Below are 25,449 nucleotides of genomic sequence, written 5' to 3'. Positions count from 1 at the left end.
GGGGAAAGTGGAAAGAGAAGAGGATAGGTGAAATGGAGGTGTGGTATTCTTTGAGCCATCTCAATCTTTTTTTATTCAAATATATCTAGAAACAGGATCCGAATTTCTTTGGATTTATATAATTGATCCTTACAACAATAAGCTATTATTTCTTTGGCTGCTAACTCAGGAGGTGTGAATTCCACTTCTCAACAAAAATGATTAGGGGGCTGGAGCACATGATTTATGAGGAGAAGCTAAGGGAACTGGGATTATTTAGTCTGCAAAAGAGAAGAATGAAGGGGGATTTGATAACTGCTTTCAACTACCTGAAAGGGGGTTCCAAAGAGGATGGAGCTAGGCTGTTTTCAGTGGTACGGGATGACAGAACAAGGAGTAATGGTCTCAAGTTGCAGTGGGGGAGGTTTAGGTTAGATATTAGGAAAAATTTTTTCACTAGGAGGGTGGTGAAGCACTGGAATGGGTTACCTAGGGAGGTGGTGGAATCTTCTTCCTTAGAGGTTTTTAAGGCCTGGCTTGACAAAGTCCCTGGCTGGGGTGATATTGTTGAGGATTGGTCCTGCTTTGAGCAGGGTGTTGGACTAGATGACCTCCTTCCAACGCTGATATTCTATGATTCTATTCTGGCCATAAGTCTACTCTTCTATTTTTGTAAAATTATGTGCTTATTGATCATTGCAGCCCAAAAAATGTGTTTGTAATGTTAGCTTGATTGTGGAAAACAGTGAAGAACTACAGCAGCTGTTCTTAAAAACTTCAGTCTGACTTTGCCTCTCAGTTACCCATTATTAAAAAAAATTAAATCAAACTAAATGAAGCAGTAATCTATAGTGAGCTGCAATATGTCAACTTAAGTGAATTAAGGTTCCTGAAAATTCATCCTAAGGTAGGATGTACAGTCAGAGAGGGAGCTGGAATGAGAAACAGATACGAACATTCTAAACAAAAGGGAGTTTGTTCACTAACAGCTGTGATTATGTATTTCTATGTATTTTATTTAGTTGTGTTCACATACTGTTGCTGACATTGTTTCCTTCCTTGCAGAGTCGAATGGCAGAAAGTCTGCGTCTCTTTGACTCCATTTGCAACAACAACTGGTTTATCAACACTTCCCTCATCCTCTTTCTGAATAAGAAAGATCTTCTGGCAGAAAAAATCCGGCGCATCCCGCTAACTGTCTGCTTTCCTGAGTACAAGGGCCAAAACACTTACGAGGAGGCAGCAGTCTACATCCAACGCCAATTTGAGGACTTGAATCGCAACAAGGAGACCAAGGAGATTTACTCGCACTTCACCTGTGCTACTGATACCAGTAATATCCAATTTGTCTTTGATGCGGTGACAGATGTCATCATTCAGAACAATCTCAAATATATTGGCCTCTGCTAAAAATCCATGGGCGTCAATCTGTTTTCCTGAGGTGACACAAAAGGGGCTTACCACCTCCATTTGTGGTGGATACAATGGGGCAGTACTTTGAAGCCCAAGGAGAGGAAGGGGGAAAGCTGAATTATGTTCACAGCCCCCTACATCCCTCTTATCCTTGCCACAAACATTTTTTTCAAAAATACATTTTTTGCAGGGTGCAAAGGCTCCAAAAAAAAGTTGAGGTGTAACTGTGTGGAAATGTTATCACCACAATCACCACTGGCTCATTCTGTTTGTTTCATTTCATTTTCCTCAGATGGCAGAGCTACCATATTCTATGTAAGAAATAATATTTCATCCAACTGTCCTAAAAACCATTGTACTGCAAGGAAGATGCAGAACTGTTGAATGGGAGATGGGCCTACCTTGCAGAGTTTTCTTCTAGGAGAAAAGGCAACAGAACAGGAGAATTTCAGTAAAGCCTTCCTTACAGCTGTACAGAAGGAACATGTATCCACCATACTGGCACACACACATACATACAGTATATACACACACATCATGTATAGAGATGCATACAACTCGCAGCATATACTGTTTACACACTTCTGCTCTGCTTCATTATGTGTAGGACATAATGAAGGACACCCTTCCTGTTAAAGGAATTGTTGGTACAGAACTGTTCTATGATTTCTAGCCTGACCTTTAGCCCTTTCTTCAAAGCTTCAAAATATGCAGCAAAAGTACATGAATGAAATAACTAATTAAAACTAGGCCAAATCAAGGTCAGTGTTTCTTCTACTGGTGAGGAATTTTATACATCGAGAGTCTTCTTTACATCTTTTTTTGCCAAATCTTGTGGTGTTTCACAAAAACAAACAAACAAAAAACCCTGAAAGTCGAAAAAAGCGGTGTTTGTTTTTTTAACACAGACACATACAAAAAAAATTAAAAAATCACAAGATAATTTTTTAAACTATTGTTTTAGTGTCTGGATTGCTGAGTGTGAAAGTTGCCAATGGATAATTCTGCTCCATTGCTCCAAAGAAATTCTGGGAAATATGGTGATATTGTAACAGCCTTCCCAGGGAGCTGGAGCCAATGAGACTGTGTATTATATAGCCTCTAAAGTCTTTTTTGTTGTTTTTTATTTTAAAAATGTGATGTATTATTAGAAGGTTAACAGATGAGCGATATGAACAACTAAATGTCTTGATATTTGAATTTAATAATTTAAATTATTTGCAGTTTAGTGAAATTAAAGAAACAGAAGAGATGCATTCCTCTGTTCCAGGTTTCATCTCGTACAGAAATACTACTGGATATAGTACTGTTTCAGTGAAATTATGGCATATTTGAATGTCAGACGAGCTCTGTGGGACTATACTGGAAAATCTCACATGGATCAAATGGGCCTAAATCTCTGGTCATTTGATTCTTTCCCTCCCCCCTCCATAGAAAAGACTTCTTACAGACTTCAGTGTAAAGTCAATGTGTAAATATACGTTCAAGAATTGTAAAGCACATTTACACACACTATGGAAAATCTCCTCCCTTCCTTTGTTCCCCACATCTATCAAGATTAGTGTGAGAATTCTCAGCCAAGGGCTCTAAGAAATTTAAAAGGAAAAAAGTTAATTATACCATCAAAGTTAAAGGTTGTCCACATTAAGAAAATAAATAATCTGAATGATACTGAACTGGTCCACAGTGTGTTCATTTATTGGTATTACAATTTAATAGTTTGCACAATTGAATTGTTTCTAAATCTTTTTGCCAGGCTGCAGAATTTTGTTCATTTGCTACAAACCTCTTTTCATGGTTCATCGACCAAGATTAAGGATAATCTTAGTGTACAGCAAAAATTGTATCTAAATCCTCAAATTAGTTCATAGAGGATGTTTCTCCCTCTGATGAAACCACCACAAAATTCAGTATGATTCCTCAGAAGAGGGCCAGTAGTAACTCTAGGAAGGGTAGTGCAGTTCAAGATTGAGATGGAGTTCTATGGAAGAAACTTCCATGACACCTACCTGCATTCTCTGGCTGTAGGTCAGGGGTAGGCAACCTATGGCACGTGTGCCAAAGGCAGTACGCAAGCTGATTTTCAGTGGCACTCACACTGCCCGGGTCCTGGCCACCAGGCCAGGGGGGCTCTGCATTTTAATTTAATTTTAAATGAAGCTTCTTAAACATTTAAAAAACTTTATTTACTTTACATACAACAATAGTTTAGTTATATATTATAGACTTATAGAAAGAGACCTTCTAAAAACGTTAAAATGTATTACTGGCACGCGAAACCTTAAATTAGAGTGAATAAATGAAGACTCGGCATGCCACCTCTGAAAGGCTGCTGACCCCTGCTCTAGGTGGTGCTTTCAAGATCCCCATGTTCAGCAATATGTGTCTATATATAGATATGTATATAGCCAAGATTTTTAAAAATTCATGCCTAAAATTAGGCCTATAAATCCATACTTATGTGCCTGAAGAAGTGGCCTGATTTTTCAAAAGTGCTGAGCTCTCAGCAATTCTCACTGATATCAACAGGAGCTGCTGGTTGCCTAATACATTTGAAAATCAGGCTATTTATTTAGGGATATCAATATGGATTTAAGAGCATTCATTTTTCAAAATGCTGACCATATATGGTGGATTTTTCAAAGAAGCCCAGGTGATTTAGTCACAAAAGTCCCATTAAAATTTTCTGAAAATTGCCCTTAGGCTTTTTGGCAATCTCATCCATCTACAATAACACAAACAAAGGTAACAAGGCACATTCCACTCACTGAAAACCATAAAAGTATGGAAGGAAGAAGTTAAGGGATGTCTTCAAGATTCATTGCCGCATTCAAATCACCTACAATGGTGTCTATAACATACTCTTACATTTTACAAAACATTCACTTCTACTTCCAACAGTTACCAAAAAACAATACATACCACTCCTTCACCTAGACTGCACTCTAATGCAAAACTTTATCTCCAACTTCATGCACTTTTGTGTCAAGAAAGTGGCACACCTGGTTGTCACACATTCCACATGAGTAACATTATTCTATCTTAGTACTGCAGAGGTTGTCATTAAGGTTTTGCTGTCACTCTTTTGGTATGAATTTATGAGCGTATAAATGAACAGACAAAGGTTCTGACACTAACTCCCACCTGCTAAACTGTTTTCAGGGAAAACAGCACAGAAGTGAAATAGTGGTAATTGATTTCCTTAACTCACAAAGTAAACAGTCCAGTGTTAGAGAGGAAAAACTTCCTAGATACATGGGCCCAATCTATAATGTGCTCATTCAAAGAATAAAGAGTTTGTAGCTCTGAAGGATTCAAAGCTTGGAGCCCAGGGCAAAAAGAGCAACATAATCAGCTACTGTGCTGTTGACCAAACAAACAGTACAAACCAGTAATGGGATCTGAAGGCACAACAGCTGCTGCAGTTCTAGCAGCATGTCAGTCTGGTATGAAGCTTTTCCTTCTTCCTTTCTCCAGTCTTTAAAGATATTGGAAAGATTAGTCACTGGAAAGATCTTAGATAAAGAACATCCTTGGAAGTAAAGTCTGGGTTGACTTGCAGTGTTTCAGCCTTGTTTATCACATTTAAGATCAGCTGTGGAAATAATAATTTCACTGCACACTTCTTTCTTATTCTCAGTACTTGGGGGAATTTGAAGCCTTTTGATTTGCCTCTATACATGTCACCATGTGTGCATCCAAAGTCACACCTTTCCCATCTCTTATTTAAGAACCCACTCTCTTTTAAGGGAGTCAGCAGCATCTAAATTCAGGCTTCATCTTAGTGTATGAGCAACGTGCCTCAGATTGCATGTGACCAGGATTCATCACCAAATTTGGTTCGCTGGATGCTTAGGATTTCTTTAAGCAACATGGAGGCACAGTCTAATAGGAATTTGAGATTGCTATATGGACTACAATACATTCAAAGACAGTGGTCTGAGTTCAGAGGAAATATTTTTCAACAGCACTGGAAGGGTATAAAAGTAGTCAAACAATATTCTGTATATGGTCAAACTGCGGCTCGCAAGCCACATGTGGCTCTTTTACAGTTAAAGTGTGGCTTGCAGAGCCTACCATGCCCCCCATTCTCTGCCTACCAGACTGTAGGGGGCCCACAGGGCTTCTGCCTTGCAGTGGGGTGATGGGGCTTGGGGCTTCAGCCTTGTGGGGCAGCCCCAAGCCCCAGCAGGCAGCCTCGCAGGGCTGGAGCCCTGAGTCCTGGCAGACATGCCCAGCTCTCAAGGTTATGAAGATTATTGTATGCAGCTCAGAGGGTCAGCAAGTTTGGTCACCCCTGGTATATGGGCATCACTGTCTCAAGTAATAAGCTAACAGTGTGATTTTCAAAAGCACTCAGCACTGCCCTAAATCAATTATGAAAAAATCCCTCTGAAGTATTCAAGGTGCTGACTTGGTATGGTTCCTATCAACTATAAATGCCAATGTTTGATAATATAATGCATAAGTGCAAGATCCTCTAAATCAGTGATACTCAGACCTCAGTGGTTCAGGATTAGCGATCAAAATTACCTAAAAGAGCCACAGTAGTATGAATTAATTGTTTCATTTACTATAGTACTATACATTCATATTGAAACAGTATGACGGGAAATATTTAGTTTATATTTATATTTATTATATATAGTCTTACAGAAAAATGACTAATCAGGTATTATTTTATCAGCTTCAATTGGTTAATAATATAGAAAAAGCATCTTGATTGGTTAATAACTTAGATTGCTTAATAATTAAATCACACAGTATTTTAATATCATGTGCTGCAAAGAGCCACAGGAGACACATGAACGAGTCTGAGTATCACTGTTCTAGACTTAATCCACTTGTGAAAGTACTAGCCCCTATGAAGGCATTATTTGTCCCATACTGGAATTGCACTGCAGTCTAGATTTCCCTCCATATTGTAATCTGCTACCATCAGTAACTTGAACTGGGAAAATAAAGTTGTAAAATGGGTTACGCTTCCTTTCGACTTATGTTTTCACTGATTTACAGTGTGACCGTTTCATTTCAGCACTAGCCTCCATAATACTTCTTAGGGCCATTTCAGGTTGACAAGAAGGCCAGAGGAATCAGAAGTAAGCAATGCCCTTAACTGCAGCAGAACAGATATCTGGAAATGATAATGCCTGCCAGGCAATATAAGGAAGGACAAGAGAAGCTTGCAAAAAAAGTCTCCTTAATTAAAAAAAAAAAATCTTTTAATGGGCAGGTCCTTGAACAGCAGCATCACAGGCAGTGGAAATGGGGCAGCTCAGTCCTAGGGCACTGGTAACATCTATCTCATTCACTGCAACACTGCAACTAATCTCAGCAGAGAAGAGAAAAAGTGAAGCACCGCAGTTCACTTAAATAGCTTACTCAGCCCCAGAAGAGGGTAAAGAGAAGGGAAGGAGGAATGCAATTTTACACTTAAGTTTAAATCATCTTCCTTTCCATATATTCAGTACTTGTTTCTTAAATAGTTGTGATTCAGAGACAATCTGTTCACGAAAGCCCAATAATATTCTTGATCTTTGTGTTATGAATAACTTCTGTTGTGTCTTCTATTTGAAGGATTCAAGGCTATTTACAAACTTTAATTAATTCAGTTTAGTACACAGGTGGAGTAGAGCAATTTTATTACCCCCGATGTATAAATAACAAACTTGAGGCACAAAGAGGTTGAGTGACTTGTCAAGGACAACACAGGAAGTGTGTCCCAGGGACTGAAGCTGAACCAAAGTCCCCAAGTCCTAGTCTGCTTTACCCTCCAGACTGTATTTCCATTCACATATTCATCCAACTCAAACAGTTGAGAGTTGATTGGGAAAACACTCCTTGAGCCCAAATTCCAACTCTTTGGGTGATTTGTTTAATGTATTCATCCCTCTGTGTGAATTAGCTTTACTGAAAATAACTCTTCATTCTTATTTTTAGATTGTACTCCAGATTTTTTAACATAGCCAATGTGAGCAATTCATCTGCAACACGCTTTTATCATACCTAAGGAAAAAAATAATGTTCTGGGTTAGTTTATATTTTTCCCATAATCCACCTCTACTCCTCTTTCCTGTTTCACAATTTTTTACTTCTCTTGGTTCTTCAGACATGGTGGAGTCAGTCTTTTCCCGGATTTTGATAAATCATGCAATTAAATATGCATCTATTTCCTCAGTCTTCTGGTTCATCAGTGATGCAGTACACTACCTCGTGGAAGAGACAAGTCCAGTAATACACTTGGGATTCCACTTCACCCCGGTAAAGATGATATTCACAGAATAGATGTTCCATCTGTTGAAATGAGGGTGCCATCTGTCCTACAGCTTTGGCACTCCATGCAGCAACACTGGCTTCAAAAAGAATTTTTTTTCCCCTTCAACGCCGATTATCTATGGATTACATAGATTATTATTTCTTTAGCTGTCGAAGGATGGGAGGGAAGAGACACTTTTGAGAGTTGGGAAAGTTTTATAACTGGAATTGTTTCTAAATAGAGATGGTGGCAGATTGATAAGCCAGTCCAGCTCAAGCAGTGCCTAAAATAATTTAATGTTTTTATAAGAAAGGGCTACCACCACATGGCACTTTGAGAAGATTTATGAGAATGTGGACAAGCCAAAAGGAGGGACTTTGAAGTGCTAGTGTCTTGTCCAAACACAGAACATCCAGACTCTGTTTGTTTGCCACATGAAAGTAGCTGTCCTTTAAGTTGTCCAATTTCCCCGAGATAAGGAATGGATAATGTCCCTTAGATTAAGCATCCTGTACTTGAATGTTCTTATGTACCTGTTGATGTTTAAGGTTCAGGATGTATCTCAAACTGTTGCTCTTCTTATGGATCAGGAAATACCAAAAATAAATTCCTTCACTCTGTGTTCCTACAGATCCTCTTCTATTTTTCCTTTCCTGAGGAGGAATCCACTTTTCCCAGCAGGACTTTCTCTTGAGATGGGTCCTTGAGGAGGGAAGGAGAAAGGGAAAGATGGCAAGGTGGCCTGGTGCAGAATTGGATGGAATATCTGCCACTGATGATATCTAGTAACCCGTGCTTGGAAGTAATCTTGCACCAAATTCTATGGGAGGAGAGACAAAGACCTGAGAGAGCAGATGGAGGATGGACATGAGATGTGGTGGTGTAAAAGGGCCAGCTCATTGCTGGCATCTCCATGGGGCAGGGTGTATTGTGGCAGCTCTCTCTCCCCTGGGGGTCTGTTGTTGCTGGCTGCTCTCCGACCAGGTCACTTCAAAGTCTGTCTCCTTTCGGAATAGTCCATAAACAAAAAGCAAAGGGAATTAACACAAATCAACTGAGTTAGTAATGGAAAGAAGGCTGACCCTCTCTTGGGGTGTATCAGGGTCAGGCCTTCCCTTCCCTCAGGGAGGGACTTTCAGGCAGTGGTTGTCAGGAAAGTTCCTGTCTTCAGTCAGCCCTTTCCTTGGGAGCTGAGGGTTGAAGTTTGCTCTCTTCCCTGGTCTGCTCACAAGTGAGCTGTTCAACTTCTCTTTTAAATTTCTTCTCCAGACTGTGCGTGTCTTGCAGGTATGGCTGGACAGAGTTGGTTGAGCCAAGAGCAGCTCCTTAACCCCTTGTGGTCCCCTGTGGAGTTTGTGTACCCCATCAGAGATGCAAATCAGTGTACAGCACTCAACTACATCAAAACTGATGTTTGGGGACTGCTGTTAAGGGCTGCGAGAACATGCAATGAGGAATCATGCTCCTATAATGCTGAGGTTGTTTGCCAGTATTAGGTTTAGGAAGAGGATGATACCACCTCTGGGACTGCTGCATCCCTTGGTGTTGAGGGAGTCTGTTTCTGCAAGTGGAGTGACAGGTAGGAAAACCTCCTCTCAGGTGAGTAAGAGGACTGCATTAGTTCCAGGAAGTGGGCAGTGGCCTTAGTGACCTTTGATCTTCTCCAGGGTCACCTCCTTTTTTATGCTTAAAAGGCCATTGCCCCCAGATGAAAGGTTTTAAATTTTCCATGATAGTCAAATGTGAGACCAGAGGATCTAAGCCAGGAGTGCCTCCTAAGAGCCACTCCTGTAGCCATTGGCCTTGGACTGGTGTCTGAGGCATTATATGTTGCTCTTAGAGAGTGTCAGTGAGCATATGACTGTGACACCCTGGTACCCCAATATTCACCACTGGCATGTAATTAGGATATGTCTTTTACAAAGTATGCCTTGTGAGGTGTCATTCTAAAAGTCTTGATCTGCTAGATAGTAATATCTCATTGGATTTGTATGTGCTATCATATGTGAAGTTGTGAAGTTTGGTGGGAGGGAGGCATAGCTCAGTGGTTTGAGCATCAGCCTGCTTAAACCCAGGGTTGTGAGTTCAATCCTTGAGGAGGCCATTTGGGGAACTGGGGTAAAAATCTGGGGATTAGTCCTGCTTTGAGCTAGATGACCTCCTGAGGGTCCCTTCCAACCCTAATATTCTATGTGGTGCTGAAACATGTCCTGAGGTTGAAAACACTCACAAGCAGCCTTTCAGGTAGGACAGTAAAAAGACCAAACAATGTTAATGGCTTATTGAGGAAACACACACAAGCCCAAGGATTACCCCAGGAACTGTGTATAATAGAAACCTCTCAGAGATAGCACTACACAATGGGAACTGTTTGCCCCAGATCACAGCAAAAGAGCTTTCCAGCAAAGTGGGGAAAGGAATATAAAAGGGGGGAAATGACATCATGGTGGCAACCTCACTCTCCCTACAACAACTCACTTGGAAACACCTGAGGAACAAAGACTGAACTGTGGGAAATGATGGTCCCAGGCTGGAAGCATTTTTAGCCTGTGTATGAAAACCTGGGAAAGCCAAGGCAACTTGTGCCTTAAGAATCTGCCAGCCTGTTTATCACTCAGGGTGAGAATTTGCTAATTCATATCCTACCTATCTAGTATGTTAAGCTCAGTTTGTGTTTTTTTTATTTACTAAGGTAATCTGCTTTGATCTGTTTGCTATCACTTAAAATATATCTTTTGTAGTTAATAAACTTGTCTCAGTTTGTCTCTAAAACCAGTGTGAAACTGATACTTGGAGCAGAAAACTGTTGCATATCTCTCTCCACATTGAGGGAGAGGGCAAATTTTATGATCTTACACTATATAGTTCTCTGTGCAGCACAAGATGATACAATTTTGGGTTTACACTCCAGAGGAGGTGGGCACTTGTGTGCTGGGCATTTCCTTAGCTGAGCTCTCCATGCAGAGCTGATTATCAGCATCTGTGTGAACAGTCTTGCTGCTTTCTTCTGTTCCTCTGGCAAGGAATCTGAGATTCATACATTCTAAGGCCCGAAGGGATCACTGTGATCATCTTGTTTATATAGTACAGGCATAGAACTTCCCAAAATAATTCCTAGAGTGAATCCTTTTTAAAAACTTCCAATCTGGATTTTAAAATGGCCAATGATGGAGAATCCACTACAACCCTTGGAAAATTGGTGATTACACTCACTGTTAAAAAATTATGCGTCATTCCCAGTTTGAATTTGTCTACCTTCAACTTCCAGCCAATGGATTGTTATACCTTTCATGATTTGAAGAGACCATTATTAAATATTTGTTCCCCATGTACAGTCTTATAGACTGTAATCAAGTAATCCCTTAGCCTTCTCTTTGTTAAAGTAAATAGACTGAGCTCCCTGAGTCTGTCACTATAAGGCATGTTTTCTAATCCTTTAATCATTTTCATGGCTCTTCCCTGAATCCTCTCCAATTTATCAACTTTCTTCTTGAATTATGGACACCAGAACTGGGCACAGTATTCCAGCAGTGGTCAAACCAGTGTCAAATACAGAGGTAAAATAATCTCTCTACTCGGACTCAAGAATCCTCTTTATGCAGCCAAGGATTGCCTTTGTCCTTTTGGCCAGAGCATCACACTTTGAGTTCGTGTTCAGCTCATATCTACCCTGACTCCCAAATCTTTGAGTCACTGCTTCCCAGAATGGAGCCCCCAACATCCTGTAAGTATGGCCTACATTATTTGTTCCTAGAGGTATACATTTAAACATGTGTTGTTTGCTTGCACCCAGCATACCAAGTGATCCAGATCGCTCTGTATCAGTGACCCATCCTCTTCATTATTTGCCATTTCCCCAATTTTTGTGTCGTCTATAAACTTTATCAATTATGACTTTGGTTTTTTTTCAAGTAATTGATAAATATGTTAATAGCGTAGGGCCAAGAACTGATTCCTGCAGGACTCCACTACAAACACCATCCACTCAGTGATGACTCTCCATTTACATTCTGAGACCTGTCAGTTAATCATCTTTTAATCCATTTAATCTGTGCCACACTAATTTTAATTATTCTAGCTGTTTAATCAAAATGTCATGTAGTATCATGTCAAATGGCTTACAGAAGTCTATTACCTAACACTATTATCTTTAATAAACTTGTAAACAAACTTGTAATCCCATCAAAAAGATATCAAGTTTGACTATATCTATTTTTCATAACCCCATGTTAATTGGCTTTAATTATATTATCCTCTTTTATTCTTTATTAACAGAGGCCTGCATCATCATGCCCAGGATTGATGTCAGACTGACATGCTTGTAATTATCTGGGTCATCCTGTTTGTCCTTTTAAAAAATTGGCACAACATTAGCTTTCTTCCAGTCTTCTAGAACTTCCCCAGTGTTCCAAGGTTTATTGAAAGTCAATATTAACAGTCCCACAACCAACTCAGCCTGCTCTTTTAAAACTCTTGGATGTAAGTTATCTGGACCTGCTGATTTTAAAATGTCTGTCTTTAGTAGCTGCTGTTTAACATACTCCTGAGATGCTAATAGAATGGAAAGAGAGTTATCATCATCATCATATATGACTACATCCTCTGCTTTTTTACCAAATACAGAAGAGAATACAAATATAGGGATCCTGGCATCCCAGAAAATATAACTGTAGTGAGACAATGGCCTGATAGTTGACCATCTGAAGGCCTACTGACCCACAGCTGCCAAATGCACCTAGTTTGTGTTCCTTTCTGGCAGAAGAAGTCAAATGAAATGTTTTGTTACCCCTGACTCTCTCTTGTGGTGCAGGCATCACCATGGGGTTAGTTGGAGAATTTTGTATGTCTTTCAACTGACACAGGAGACTATAGTTGGGTAAGAGGAGAGAAGAAATGGGAAACAGCTAGATATCCTTGCCTGGGTTGGGACAGCCAGAGCTAAGAGGCAGAGTCAAATTCTCCATGGTCTGCATTTGTGATATGTTAAATAAGGGATCAGATTTTTCCAATGCTATAAACTTGTTTGCAGTTGGAGAGTATTTGTTGTTCTCCCATCAGCTCCTAAAAGTATCTTTGATCATTAGGAGGAGAAACAGATGAAGCACTACTCTGTTTTTCTGCTGTGGTGCTCTGTACATTCCTCCAAAGGTAACTTGTATGGTTTCTCTGAAGCCTCATTCCATTCCTCAAATATAGGCAGATCCCCCTGCATATGTGAGGGATCTGGTGCCAGTAAGGAAGGTAGTATTGGCACGAGATGAAGAATAGGCTCTGGGTTGAGGGCATTGGTACCAAAAGGACTATTGGCACTGCAATTAAAGTTGGTGCCAGAGTTGGTCTTGCAGCTTCCAAAATGGCCTTCACAGAGTCCTCTATGTAGGGCCACAAGATGGCCATGCATGATATCATTCCATGATGCCTGGATTTGAAGCAAAGAAAGAAGTCCAGTATCCCAAGGTGCAACGTGAAGGTAAACACTGAGATGGGTACTTCCTGCATCAGCATCAAGTCTACTGAGGCCTTAACAGGCAGTGGAGGTTTTGTCTTCAGTGCTGCTTTTGATTTAACTGGTGCTGGATGAGAGCTTCACTCCAGCATAAGGCATAGGATATTCCAGTCTTGAACCCATGACAGAAGGTGGTGCTGAGGCCAGAGAAGCAAAGTGAGCCTGGGGTCATGTGTAAGAGGACCTCAACACAGTCTGATTTTAATTTCCTGAATGGGCCCACTGGAATATCAGGATGCAGGCATCAAGAAGCTAGATGAGCCTGGAGCCCCACATGTTTTTCCCTTCCAGCATGAGAAGTGAAGGCAGAGCAAAACATACATTGCTTTATTGAGAGGGTCTGCTCCAGACATACAAGACACTAGAGTTGTGCGTTGCTCTCCAATAAGATTGATGGGCACAGGATGCACTCTGAAAATATGAGGCTCTGGGTCTGATATGGTCCCAGTAAAGGGCCAAAGATTCCCAGGACAAGGAAAGGGATATCCTCACTAAACTATCCTAAATTATTAACTATTTATAAGAAAATCTTAAACTAGGCTAAGGGAAGGTCTAGTCTGTGGATATGCAAATAAATTCCATTTGCTCTCTGTGATGATAAGGGATGTATTCCCTTATATAGAATAGGGCGATGAAGTCACCTTTTCATGAGATCTCTATCATTCCCAATAGTCACGGCTTTTCACAGTGTTGTTCTGCAGTTTGACTCCAGGAGTATCATATCCCAGAAATGGTAATGCATGGAGGCCCTTGAAGAAGAATGTATTTAATACTAAATTATTGATATGTACTCTCAACATTAAAATAATCTTAATTAAGTTTCTGTCTGGGGTATATGTCAAAGGGAAGATGTTCAAAGGCAGAAAGAGCAATTGCTTCACTCTCAATGACAGTCAACAAGAGTACGTTGCCTAATATGTTTGAAAATCTACCCCTAAATATATACTGGTAAGTATAAAAAAACTCATACATCTCTACATATATTTCAATATCGTTATATCCAAATTCCAAACAATATGTGGCATCTATACCCCAATAATATACTGTAACAGCAAAAATTTGCACACATTCTGTATACTTTTTCTACTTATACTACTACATTTTTAAGGATCCAGTCTCACTATCTTGAGGAAAGTAAAAGGCTTGTCATCGGGTATCAGATGTAAGTACATTAATAATATGCACAGAGAAAAAAGAATTTTACAGGAACTATTTAACATTCACCAGCACCTGAAAGATTAATCACATACTGCCACTTACTGGTAAGAAATTGAGAAGACTTCACAATAATGCACCAGAAAATGCTAAAAGCACAGTGTTTCTGTAACTTGGAGAGAAAAAGAAAGTTTCTGATTGATAGGTCAAACAAACGTCAAATGTGATGAGTCAAGATGAAGGAACAGAGATGAGGATAACACTGAAAAGGCAGATGAGCGAGCAGGGGAGTGGATAGCTATCAGGTGAGAGAAACAGGGTGGAAAGAGTTCACATCGAGTTTTGAAAATCAGCAGGTCATTTTTAATTGGATTCAGATATGGATAGGAAGGTGAGAAATGATGAGGTTGATATAGTCTCATTTCCTGAAGCAAGAAAGCAGTCATGGCATGGTATTCTGGACTCCTTTAAGTTTATAAGGTAATGATTCAGGAAAACTATAAAAGGCAGAAATGCAATAGTCAAAATGTGAAGTGATAAAAGCATGAATAAGGATTTCAGCAGAGAACAGGGTCAAGATAAGGACAAATTCTTGCAATGTTACAGAAGAGGTAATGGACAGGCTTATTTATAGATAAGAGAGTTATGGGAGACAAAAAGTAAGTTCAGGGTCAAAGCTGACATCAGGCAAGATTAAGAAGTAGAACAAACATCTGAGTTAACCCTATTGAGACAGTAAGTCTATATACCTAGCTGTTTAAAGATTTATTTGCCAGTGTTTTAAGTGTTAGGGAGAATGATAGCAGAATTGGACACATGGGACATCAAGGGGCTAGATTCATCCAAGTCGTTTGCAGGATGCCACTGTGACAGGTTGGATCCAGTGGAAGCTGCCAACTGATGTCCCAAGACTACTTCTACACCCGCTTTCCTGTCCCGTCAGCTTAGGCCATCAGTGCCCTGCCTGGTTTGAGCGAGACCCGCTAGCCTGCTGCAAACCCAGACCCAGGTCTGAATCACGTGCCCTAACAGCTGTAGGCTTACCTGAAAGCAGCTTACAGAGGTGTTCTTGTCTTTAACACTCAGATGTCCAACTCCCAAAGGGGTCTAAACCTAAATAAATCCATTTTACCCTGTATAAAACTTATGCAGGGTAAACTCATAAATTGTTCACCCTCTATAACACTGATAGAGAGATATGCACAGCTGTTTGCCCGCCCAGGTATTAACACACACTTTGGGTTAATTAATAAGTAAAAAGTGATTTTATTAAATACAGAAAGTGAGATTTAAGTGGTTCCAAGTAGTGACAGACAGAACAAAGTGATTTACCAAGTAAAATAAAATAAAACATGCAAATCTAAACCTAATACGTAATGCACTTGAATACAGGTAAAATATCTCACCCTTGGAGATGTTTCAATAAGTGTCTTCTCTCAGAATGGACACCTTCCTAGCCTGGGCACAATCCCTTCCCCTAGTACAGCTCTTGTTCCAGCTCAGCGGTAGCTAGGGGACTCCTCATGATGGCTCCCCTTTTGTTCTGTTCCACCAACTTCTATATCTTTTGCATAAGGCGGGAATCCTTTGTCCCTCTGGGTTCTCACCCCTCCTCACTGGAAAAGCACCAGGCTAACGATGGATTCCAGTTCAGGTGACGTGATCACATGTCACTGTAAGACCCCAAGCCTTCATTCCTCCAAGCCTGACTCACAGGAAGGCTTGTCTGCAAACAGGGCCATCCACAGTCAGTTGTCCTGGCTGATGGGAGCCATCAAGATTCCAAACCACCATTAATTGCCCACACTTTGCATAATTACAATAGGCTCTCATAGTTATATTTCATATTTCTAGTTTTAGATACAAGAGTGATACATTTATAGAAATAGGATGAACACACTCAGTGGATTATAAGCTTTGTAATGATACCTTACAAGAGACCTTTTGCATGAAGCATATTCCAGTTACGTTATATTCACTCATTAGCATATTTTTATAAAATCATATAGACTGCAACATCTCAGGTATTCCTTATACCTCCATAGGCCATGAGAGGTTTAAACTCCAAGGGCCCAAGGAGGTGATGTTACAGTTCCCTCAAGGTTTCTGCTAGGCAAAGGCACCTTCAAACTGCTATCAGGGCTCTGCCATCTGAGGCTTCTCAAGTAATGTGCCAACTCACTGCATCCCCCAGCCATCCTGACCAGTCACCATTCCTGGAGACTGCCACCCATAACCATAGAACCATAAGAAGACAATGCTGGAGACAGCAACTTTTTGCTTGAGAAATGTATGTCAAATCTGGCTTTTCTCACACATGCAAATAGTCCCATTGCAGTCAGTTTGACTTTAGCCACACATGTAAAATTAGCGGAATTTGGACCAAATTGATACCTAGCATGATTGGACCAAGTGTAACAGAAATAGGTGGAAGAGTTCAAAATACTAACAACATACAACAGTAACACAAAAAAAAAAAAAAGACCTCCACAGTTTTGTCCCTAATACGGCAATTCTGCCTCCTCCTTTCAACTGAATTTGCAATGAGGGCACATGACAATTTTATGCAAGGATCGTTACTGCATAACTAAGTAATTTTCACAACTATGTAAATCTGTTGTTTCCTGAATATTAACTCTTGTGAGTCTTTCAGTAGAAAAAAAGGTAACAAATGTTCAAAGAATTTATTTATCTAATGAGGAAAGATTTGACAGTTTAGATAGTGTGACGGGGTGGACCAGGCCCTCAGGCCCCCTAGTGGACACCTCGGAGCCTTGCCAAACCCCACCCCAGAAAAGGGTAGTGGAGAGGGTTCTCTAAGCTCCCTAGAATGACTGCATGGGATGCAGCCAATCAGGAAAGAGGCTGCATGGAGAAGCCAATCAGGGCCCAGTAGTCCCATATAAAAGGAGCTGCTGGGCCAGAGTTAGTTGAGTCTGCTGGCACAGAATGGGAGAGCAAGACGTGATCCTGGCTGGCTGCAGTGGCTGAAATAGCTGGACAGATCAGTTGTTGGTAGGGACTGAGGGAGCATGAGAATAGCTTCTGGGGGACTGCTGGAACTAAGCAGGTAGTTATTGGCAGGGACCATGGGAGTGAGGAAGGCATTCTTGGTTGGCAGCTGGGGCTAAAGCAAACAGTTACTGGGGGAAAGAGGAAGGAGCTGATGGCTGCGGGGACTCAACTAACATGGGTTATGGGGAAGTGGCCCAGGGAAATGTAGAGCAGCAACTAGTAAAGGGATACAGCATGTGGCTGCTACTTACAGGGGCCCTGGGTTGGGGCCTGGAGCAATGGGTGGCATCAGGTCCTCCTCCCACCAGCCACTGGGGGGAAGTAGATACACTCTAAGGAAAGGAATTAGAACTTGGCAGCTTAGGGAAGGGGGCTGCACTGGGACTGACTCAGTGGGGAGCTGTGGTCAGAGAACTGAGCCCAAGAGGGGTGGCTCAGAGGAAGGCTGGAGTCACTGAGGACTCAAGTAAAGGCAAGAGGTTCCCAGGGAAGAAGCCCTCTGGGTGCTGTTCAGTACCTGCTTAGGAACCTTGCAAACTAGCTGGACCAATCGAGGGTATAGTAATGGGCCCTGTTGGACTGGTTAAAGACTGAGTCCAGTAAGGGCTACAGGAAGATGCACCACCTGAGGAGGTACTTCCATTGGGCCCCTGTTGGACTAATTAAGGGCCTTGCCCCAGGGAGGTCCCATATGTTGATGCCAATGGAAAGAATATTGCTACAGGTCCTGTCGGACTGTTAGAAGACTGAGCCCAGGGAGCGCTGCAGGACATTTTGGACTGTACACTGGAAGGGTTTTTTTGTTTCGCACATGGGCTGTGTGTGACTTGGCTGGAGGGCTGAGTCGCTAGAGGGCTGAGTCACTGAAGACCAGCCTGACAAGCGCAGCAGTTGACCGGGGGTACTATGAGCGGAGGAAAAACTGCAGGCACATGCGCACACACTTGACCAAAGGGTGCTTGCATGAGGTGAGTGTATCCCATTCCAGATAGCTATTTTCCCCCCATACAAAATATCTGTAGCTTCTCTATCATACCTGCCAATTGTCCCCATCTGCTCTCTTCCTGCTTTTTTGAGAACTCCAGTATTTTTCACTGTAACTAGTCAAAAAATATATTAAATATTTGATTTTTGTAATCTGCTTCTTAGCCACTAGCAATAATGGTTCAGCTATCACTGACACACACTAATAGCACATTTTTGTTTTATGTGGAATTTTTGAGTAGTAATGTTTTAGGCTTTGGCACCACCAAAAGTCAATTTTGCTTACTACTACATTTAATTGCTAGATAGATTCAGATGTTTTAATGAAATCCAAAGCTGTCTGCTTTTTGTGTAACTCTCAAAGTCTCTCTCTAGAGATTCATGTGAAAGAAAAAATAGTTTTGTTTTGAATTGGTAGTGCCCCTAGAAAAATATTTTGGAAGTAGATGCTACTGATGTATCATTTGTCTGTAAAACTTGAAGAATAAGATGAAAACTACAGCTTGAGAAATTTCATCAACTGTGTTTTTGTCAGACACATCTGATTAAACACTGAACAAAAAAAGCAGTGTGACTGATACAGCTAAATCATACAGGTAATTCATTAACAACTTTGAATTATAAAGTAAATATACAACCTGAAGAGGCACCAGTCAATAGAAAACCGTCCCTTATTTTTGAAATACAATGTTGGTAACCCCAGTGTTTACTAATGAAATAACTTTACTTAGTATGTGCCATATGTGTCACAGTTTGATAGTTAAATGATAACAAGAGGTTGTGCAAATGTTTGACAGTAAAATATACAAAAATATGTCTTGACTTTATTTTGCAAAAAATACTTGAACTATGTATTACCCCTTTTGACCCATGCTGTTAGCCAATATTTGTGGTCTTGAGAGTTGTTTCCGTTAACAAGAGAAATTAGTTAAACAGGAGCATATGAAAGAAATACTTCTATTTACAACGAACGTACACAAGGTCCTGTTGCCCGGCACACAGCAGAAATCAAACAAGAGACAGTTTTCATGCTCAATACTCCAAGACTCTTTTGACCTGTCACTCTGCCAAAAAGCTCTCGCTTTCTCTCAGGACCATGTTTGCTGTGCCTGTCTTGCTGCTTTCTGCCTCCCTACAGCTTCTTCTGATCCACAGCCCCATGCATTTTCAATCAGATACCAACAAAACTCTTCCACCAACATAGCTCAGTTTCTGACTGGTATTATATGTGGTTTGTATTTTCCATGAAGGCTCCTATTGTTTCAGCTATCTTACTCCAAAAAGAAGCTAAAGTGCTTCTTATGTTTATCCTGAATGAAAAGTGGCACTCACACCCACCAGCTCCAATAAGGTTTTTGACTGCAGTTAGGGGTCAGACATTTCTTCCGGTAGCCACTGAAATCTTTGCCAAAAATATGCACTTCCCTAAAATTAAGGGCTGCTGTTTACATTCAGACATCTCTAATGGATGAGCCTGGAATAAGTTCAATAATAGTAGCTCTGTGCATGCCATAGAATAAATTGGATTTATAATATATGGCACACTCACTGCCATTACATTCTGCAGGAAATTCCTGGCAGCATGGTTAAAAAAATGACACTAAAGGTGTGATTTTTTTTTTCATATACACTAAAGCCCCTTAATATCACTCTAGCAATGTAAAGGGACTTATGTGAGTGCAATGAACTTATTTCATGTTAAGGTCTGTTTACCCTGCTATCCATGACTATTCGTATGTTAAACGATTCTGCTCTGAAAAGGATATACCAAGAATTCTGCTTGCCTTTAACATTTCAACAGTCAACTCTGAAGAACAGTCAGTCAAAGAAAAGCAAAAGGACAGTGTGATATTCAAACACATGCTTTGAAAATAAATACACAGTAATATGTCTAATTTTAGGCCTGCTAGCCTTGATAACAATTCTTTAAACATATAATTCTGCAGTGAACCAACTGGCATAATTTCTTCCTGTGACATTTTCTTCTCTCATAAGTGCCACAAAACACTATTTATCATCCTGACTACAGAGCTAAATGAATAAATACCCTGATAGATCAGGACATACTGGTACTAAAAAGTCACATTGCAAGCCACCTTCTCATTAGATTTTTAAAGTCTACAGGATGATTAATAGAACAAAATAATGCAGAAAAATGTTAAATTACTGTTCTACTTGAAAATCCTTTTATCTGATAGATGTAATCTACTACACTTAAATGGTGATCACATAAAAGTTGTCATTTGTTTTGTTTGTTTTTCCCACTGGATTGCTCTGCTATATACTGATTTATTCACTTCAGACTTCACAATGGGCTGCATTCACATAAAAGTTCTTTTCTATAATTCAAGCATGCTCACTCAGCAATTTTTTTTTAAACATTCACTCAGTGCCTTTTAAGCACCACTAATATGATGGAAGTCTTCCACTTGAAATTTGGCATGTTTTCCCTTGTCTTAATATAATGGATTTTAAATGGATATTTCCTGTAGATGCTATTATAGTTCTGAACTGACACAAATCAGTATTTTTAAACACTGTGGACAAAAGGATAAAAAACATCAGGGCCAAACCCTTAAGGCAAAAAAAAGACAACTAAAAATGTATATAGTTAGACTAAAGAAAACATTTTAAAAGTATAATGAATTATCCCACTATTCTTTCAAGTTGGAGACAAATTCTTACGATTGAACTCCTAGGGCTGAATGCTGTACGTACTCTGCTTCCTGAGAGATGCAGACCAAAAAGATTGGTGGGAGGCAAAGATGCAGTTAGGTTATGTTTGCACCCTATGAATTCAAGGCTGCTAGAGGGCTGAAACAGCAGCCCATAGCCTAGGCACAGTAGCCTAGAACCCCTGGAGCACTTGATGTTAAGGGCATGTTCCTTCTGCCACTGATATGCCCCCTACACCAGGGCTTGAGAGTAGGGTGAGGTGAGGAATATTTACACAGGATCTGCACTACCCTTGCACTGGAGAAATTTGCCCCAAGCCTTTTGCAGCTCCTATATAGCCCCGATGAGCTGCCAGAGTAGTGTATGGGGGCTGGAATAGTAGTCAAAGTCAGCCCCATAATATTGAGAGAGGTATCCCCTGATAGAGATAGAATAAGGAGCCTCTTTAATGCAGTATCATTCATGGCAATTCCTGAAATCCAAATTCAGGGGAGGAATCCTGCAAATTCTTATTCAAAAGAGTAGCCTTACACATGCAAGCAATCTCACTTACGTAAATAGAATGTCTTGTGACTAAGAGTTGCAAGATCAGCCCCAAAAGAGAGAAACATACATTGCTCTTCTGACACATTACAATAGAACCTTGTTTCAACATATATGAACTGAGTGAGCCTATCTTTTAAAAGATAAAGAATTCACACTGCTATTAACCTGCAAACAATTTAAAAAGTGAGAACATCATCATGCAGTATAATTGTCCCTCACACAAAAGCAGCAAGACATTCTTTTAAAGTCTTCAGATGTAACTCCATGATAAACTACAAAAATAAGAACACTAGCTAAAGAAAATAAGATCAGCAAAAATAAGTAAAGTTATTTCTTGTGAATGGAATTTTAAGGAAACTGAAAACATTTAAGCTATAAATTTTTTTTGGAATAAGGTACATTCAGCTATCTGCTTTGGCCTCCTTAAGTATTTAGTAATTTGAAATGCATACTTAAATTGCCCTGGAAAGATTAAGATGCCAGAGCACCTTATGTATCTTTCTGAAATAAATACATTGAATTAAAAAAAAAAATCCTACCCGCCGGTAACTCTGCCATTATTTCAAATGCCCGGTGCATGTTTCTCCGACAGATATCCACTGGATCATTCAAGAGCTGGGACAGGGCAGGAATGATTCCATTTTCTATAAAGCCATCCCTACAAACAGAAAGCTGGGTTTTTGGGAGATTTAATTAGGCAAAACAAAGCTCATACATCCTACCAGTGTGTAATAATCTCACTGACATTCTGTTCTAAATCTTAACACACTCCAGCATTCTTGATGAAACTTGGAAATTGCTGCTGAATATTCTTCACTGAAACTTTAGCTACCATCTCCACTTCCCAGTACCATCCAGTAAACTCTGGTGAATATACTTGCCTGCCAACATTATGAGTAGCCATTATATAAAGGACTTCAGTTGTTTTTTCTCGAACAGTGCTATCTTGGTCTAGAAGCAAATATTTCAGGTTATCCAGGAATCCTAAGAGACAGAATAGATTAATTTTTTTAACTTTACTTATTAAAATAGCAATGATTGGGTCAAACTCTGGCACTGATACATTAAGAAAGAGAGTGACTTCCCGAGTTAAAGACTTACCACCAAAAATGCCATGAATCTCCCAGTGTTGAAATTTCACAACTGTAGTGCATGAGTTATAGCTGTAATATACTTAACACAGCTAGCATCACTAAGGGCATGATTCAAAACACAGTGAAGACAATGTAAAGACTTCCGCGTGCACTGGATCAGGCCATAAGCAATTAGGCTGCTGTGTTCTGTACAAGCTAAGGTCCTAATCCTGCAAATACTTATGCATTTGCTTAACTCTATGCTTGTATATAGCCCCACTAAGGCAGGGGCTCAAGTTCTCAAATTTGTTTTGCTGGCCCTCCTTTGAAAATATTTCAGGCTCTGATTACCAACCTCCCCCCACCTTCCCCAATACCATTCCACTGGTGGGCAGCAAGTATCATAGGCTGGGCTTCTCCAAACAGCCAGGCCCACGCTCCACAGCTCACCCTGTGTAGCGGCCCCAGGGCTGGGGCCGTGTCATCCATCCTCTCAGCTGCCTGGGGCTGGAGCAGTGTTGCCCAGCGCTCTGGAGCTGACAGCCACAGGGGATGTAGAAGGGGCTAGGGGCTAGTCTCCCTTAGCTCGAAGTTCACACACCGCCCATGATGCGACCATTACTTCTGCACTGGTGCTAGTGGTGGTGTAGCCTTCATAGCTGGGTGCCCAACCAGCAGTCGCACTCTTGGGACCCCCAGTTTGAGAAACGCTGCACTAAAGTCAAAGGAGCTACTCATGTGACTAAAACTAAGAACATGTATGTCTGCAGGATTGGAGCCTAAAATGTTTGGACTTTTTTCAAGGGTAGCCCCAAGCAGAGGTTATGTGAAGAAGAAATGAACTTGATTTCCTTACATGGCCATACATTTACTAGGTCATTATTGGCTAGGGGTGGAGGACAGGCAGTACACCTGGTAGCAAGGACAGAGTATGAGTCTTACATCATACCTTTGCAACTGTAGTTCAGATTAAAAAATAACTTGACAGGTTCCAAATGGGATGACCAGTATTCCTGGCTCAAGGAAATAGCAAAAGAGGAAGGACTTCAAGGATAGCAATGGAAATTAGAATGGTGGCAGAGCTGAGGCAAATTCCTTCTTTAGTTTAAGTTAAACTAGCGATAGGTATGCAGAACCCAGAGTGCCTCCTCCCCCACAAAAAAAATGCATACAAGACTGAATTCAGTGGAGCTGTGCTAGAGCTGAGTTGGGGTTTGTTTGGGGTTTTTTAATGACCATTTGCAGTAGGAGATCATTTAACCTGCCCATGCCAGGGGAAAATATTGATCCAAATCTTGGGAAAACATAGGTGCTAAGATACAATGCAGATGACTCTGTTATAATATTCATAGTTTTCTAAACCTGACAAATATTTTATTCCATATTATTTAAATGTTCATCAGAGTATAGACCCTGATCTTGCAATGTGAACTGATGGTTTGGACCATTAACCTGTTCAGAATGCCAATGAGGTCAACAGGACTCCACATGGATGTAAATATCAGCACTAGCTGATCCATGGGGCTGGTGTTCCATGAGTGGACTCTTATGCCTGTGCAAAGCCCCCATGAAGTCAGTAGATTTTCACATTGGCATCAGTGTCCAACTGCACAGAACAGCCTGGATGCTCAGGGTCTCTGAGAACAATAGTTCCACCCTCAGATGCAGTGCAGGAAGAAAGTTAATGGTGATCCCATGCACATAAAATCTAATTAATAGATAGGGAAAGTCTTTTTCTCTTGGACTATTTACAACTTTTTAAAAACATTTGCTAAACCAGGGAATGTGAGGCTCCTTGTATTTCTGAGGTAAAAAACAAACAGGAATAAAATGAAAACCTTTACAGGGCTTTTGTACTTCCTAAAGAAACAAACAAAACTGCTTTTCCCCCTATCCCAGAGCCAGGTATTCTGGAAATCTGTGGCATCAGAGATAACTTACCTAGTTTTATTGCTTGGTAGACATTCTCTGGGTCATGCACCAGGTCACATAGGGCCATCAATGCCCTCTGCCGGGTCAGCAGCTCAGGGGACTGTAACTCCTCATTCAGTTTAGGTAGGGCCCTCTCCCCAAAAGCAATGGGGGCTTTAGTGGGGTCAATGTCAGGGGGCAGGTTGGCTGAGATACGAGCATGTGCCATCTCTAGGTATTATGGGATGGAGTCCCTCTGTTCGCTAAAGGCACCCCCAAAAACCACTCTCTCAGAGGGGATGGCTAACGTACCCGGGAAGCAGGAACTCCTGCTTTCAAGACGCACTGAGCCCCCAGCAGAGCTACTCTGGGAAGGAGTCAAACCGTGACGAGCGTAGGACAGAGGAGGGGGGACGCGGGCCCCCGTTTATTTCTGGCTCTGTCCAATTCTGCTGCGCTGTCTCGGCTGGATGGTTTGGTTCTGACTGTTGCGAAGACAAAACCGGAAGCCAGACCCCCCCACTGGGGCAGGTTTACCGTGGGGTAGCTGGGGGAAGGGGGCTTCTTCCCGCCCCCTAGAAACGTTAAAAACGGCTCCTCTGACCGAATTACAGGGGCGGGGTCGTTTTCAGGGGACCCCCCCCCCGAAGCCGTTTGTTCGGTCTGAAGTTTAAAAACAACAGCTCGTAAGGGTTTGTCCTGTTTAAAAAAATCCCAACCCGAACGGAGCCAACGGACACCCACCGCCGGACCCCGCTCCTCCGCCCCCTGTGCCTCGCCTGGCCCCGCTCACAATCCCTAAGGCCCGGCGCGGCGCTGGTTGCTAAGCAGCGGAGACGCTCTTATGTGTGCGCCGGGTTCTGTGAATAGGTAACTGCGGGGCCTGCCACGGCTGGCTACCGGCCTGCGCAAACAGCGTAGCTAAGGCATTCTCC

At 41.1% G+C, this 25,449-nt stretch overlaps 2 protein-coding genes across 2 annotated transcripts in view; one reads left to right on the top strand and one right to left on the bottom strand.

Moving 5' to 3' along the window:
• The window catches only part of GNAZ (G protein subunit alpha z), a 132,557-nt gene extending 129,494 nt beyond the window's left edge, over positions 1-3,063 (top strand). The window contains exon 3 of the mRNA XM_030583160.1: positions 1,045-3,063. Coding sequence (XP_030439020.1) covers positions 1,045-1,389 — 345 coding nt within the window. The 3' untranslated portion in view covers positions 1,390-3,063. The remainder of the gene's footprint in view (positions 1-1,044) is intronic.
• RSPH14 (radial spoke head 14 homolog) overlaps positions 1-25,243 on the bottom strand; it is a 185,592-nt gene extending 160,349 nt beyond the window's left edge. The window contains exons 1-3 of the mRNA XM_030583161.1: positions 24,545-25,243; positions 22,412-22,514; positions 22,070-22,188 (exon numbers count right to left, since the gene is read on the bottom strand). Coding sequence (XP_030439021.1) covers positions 22,070-22,188; positions 22,412-22,514; positions 24,545-24,743 — 421 coding nt within the window. The 5' untranslated portion in view covers positions 24,744-25,243. The remainder of the gene's footprint in view (positions 1-22,069; positions 22,189-22,411; positions 22,515-24,544) is intronic.
• Positions 25,244-25,449: the final 206 nt, after the last annotated feature.

This window comes from Gopherus evgoodei, chromosome 13 (assembly GCF_007399415.2).
Source record: "Gopherus evgoodei ecotype Sinaloan lineage chromosome 13, rGopEvg1_v1.p, whole genome shotgun sequence".
In the NCBI taxonomy this organism is placed as follows: domain Eukaryota; kingdom Metazoa; phylum Chordata; order Testudines; family Testudinidae; genus Gopherus; species Gopherus evgoodei.
The sequence above is the reverse complement of the archived record's forward strand: the minus strand, read 5'-3'. Positions and strand labels throughout refer to the sequence as shown.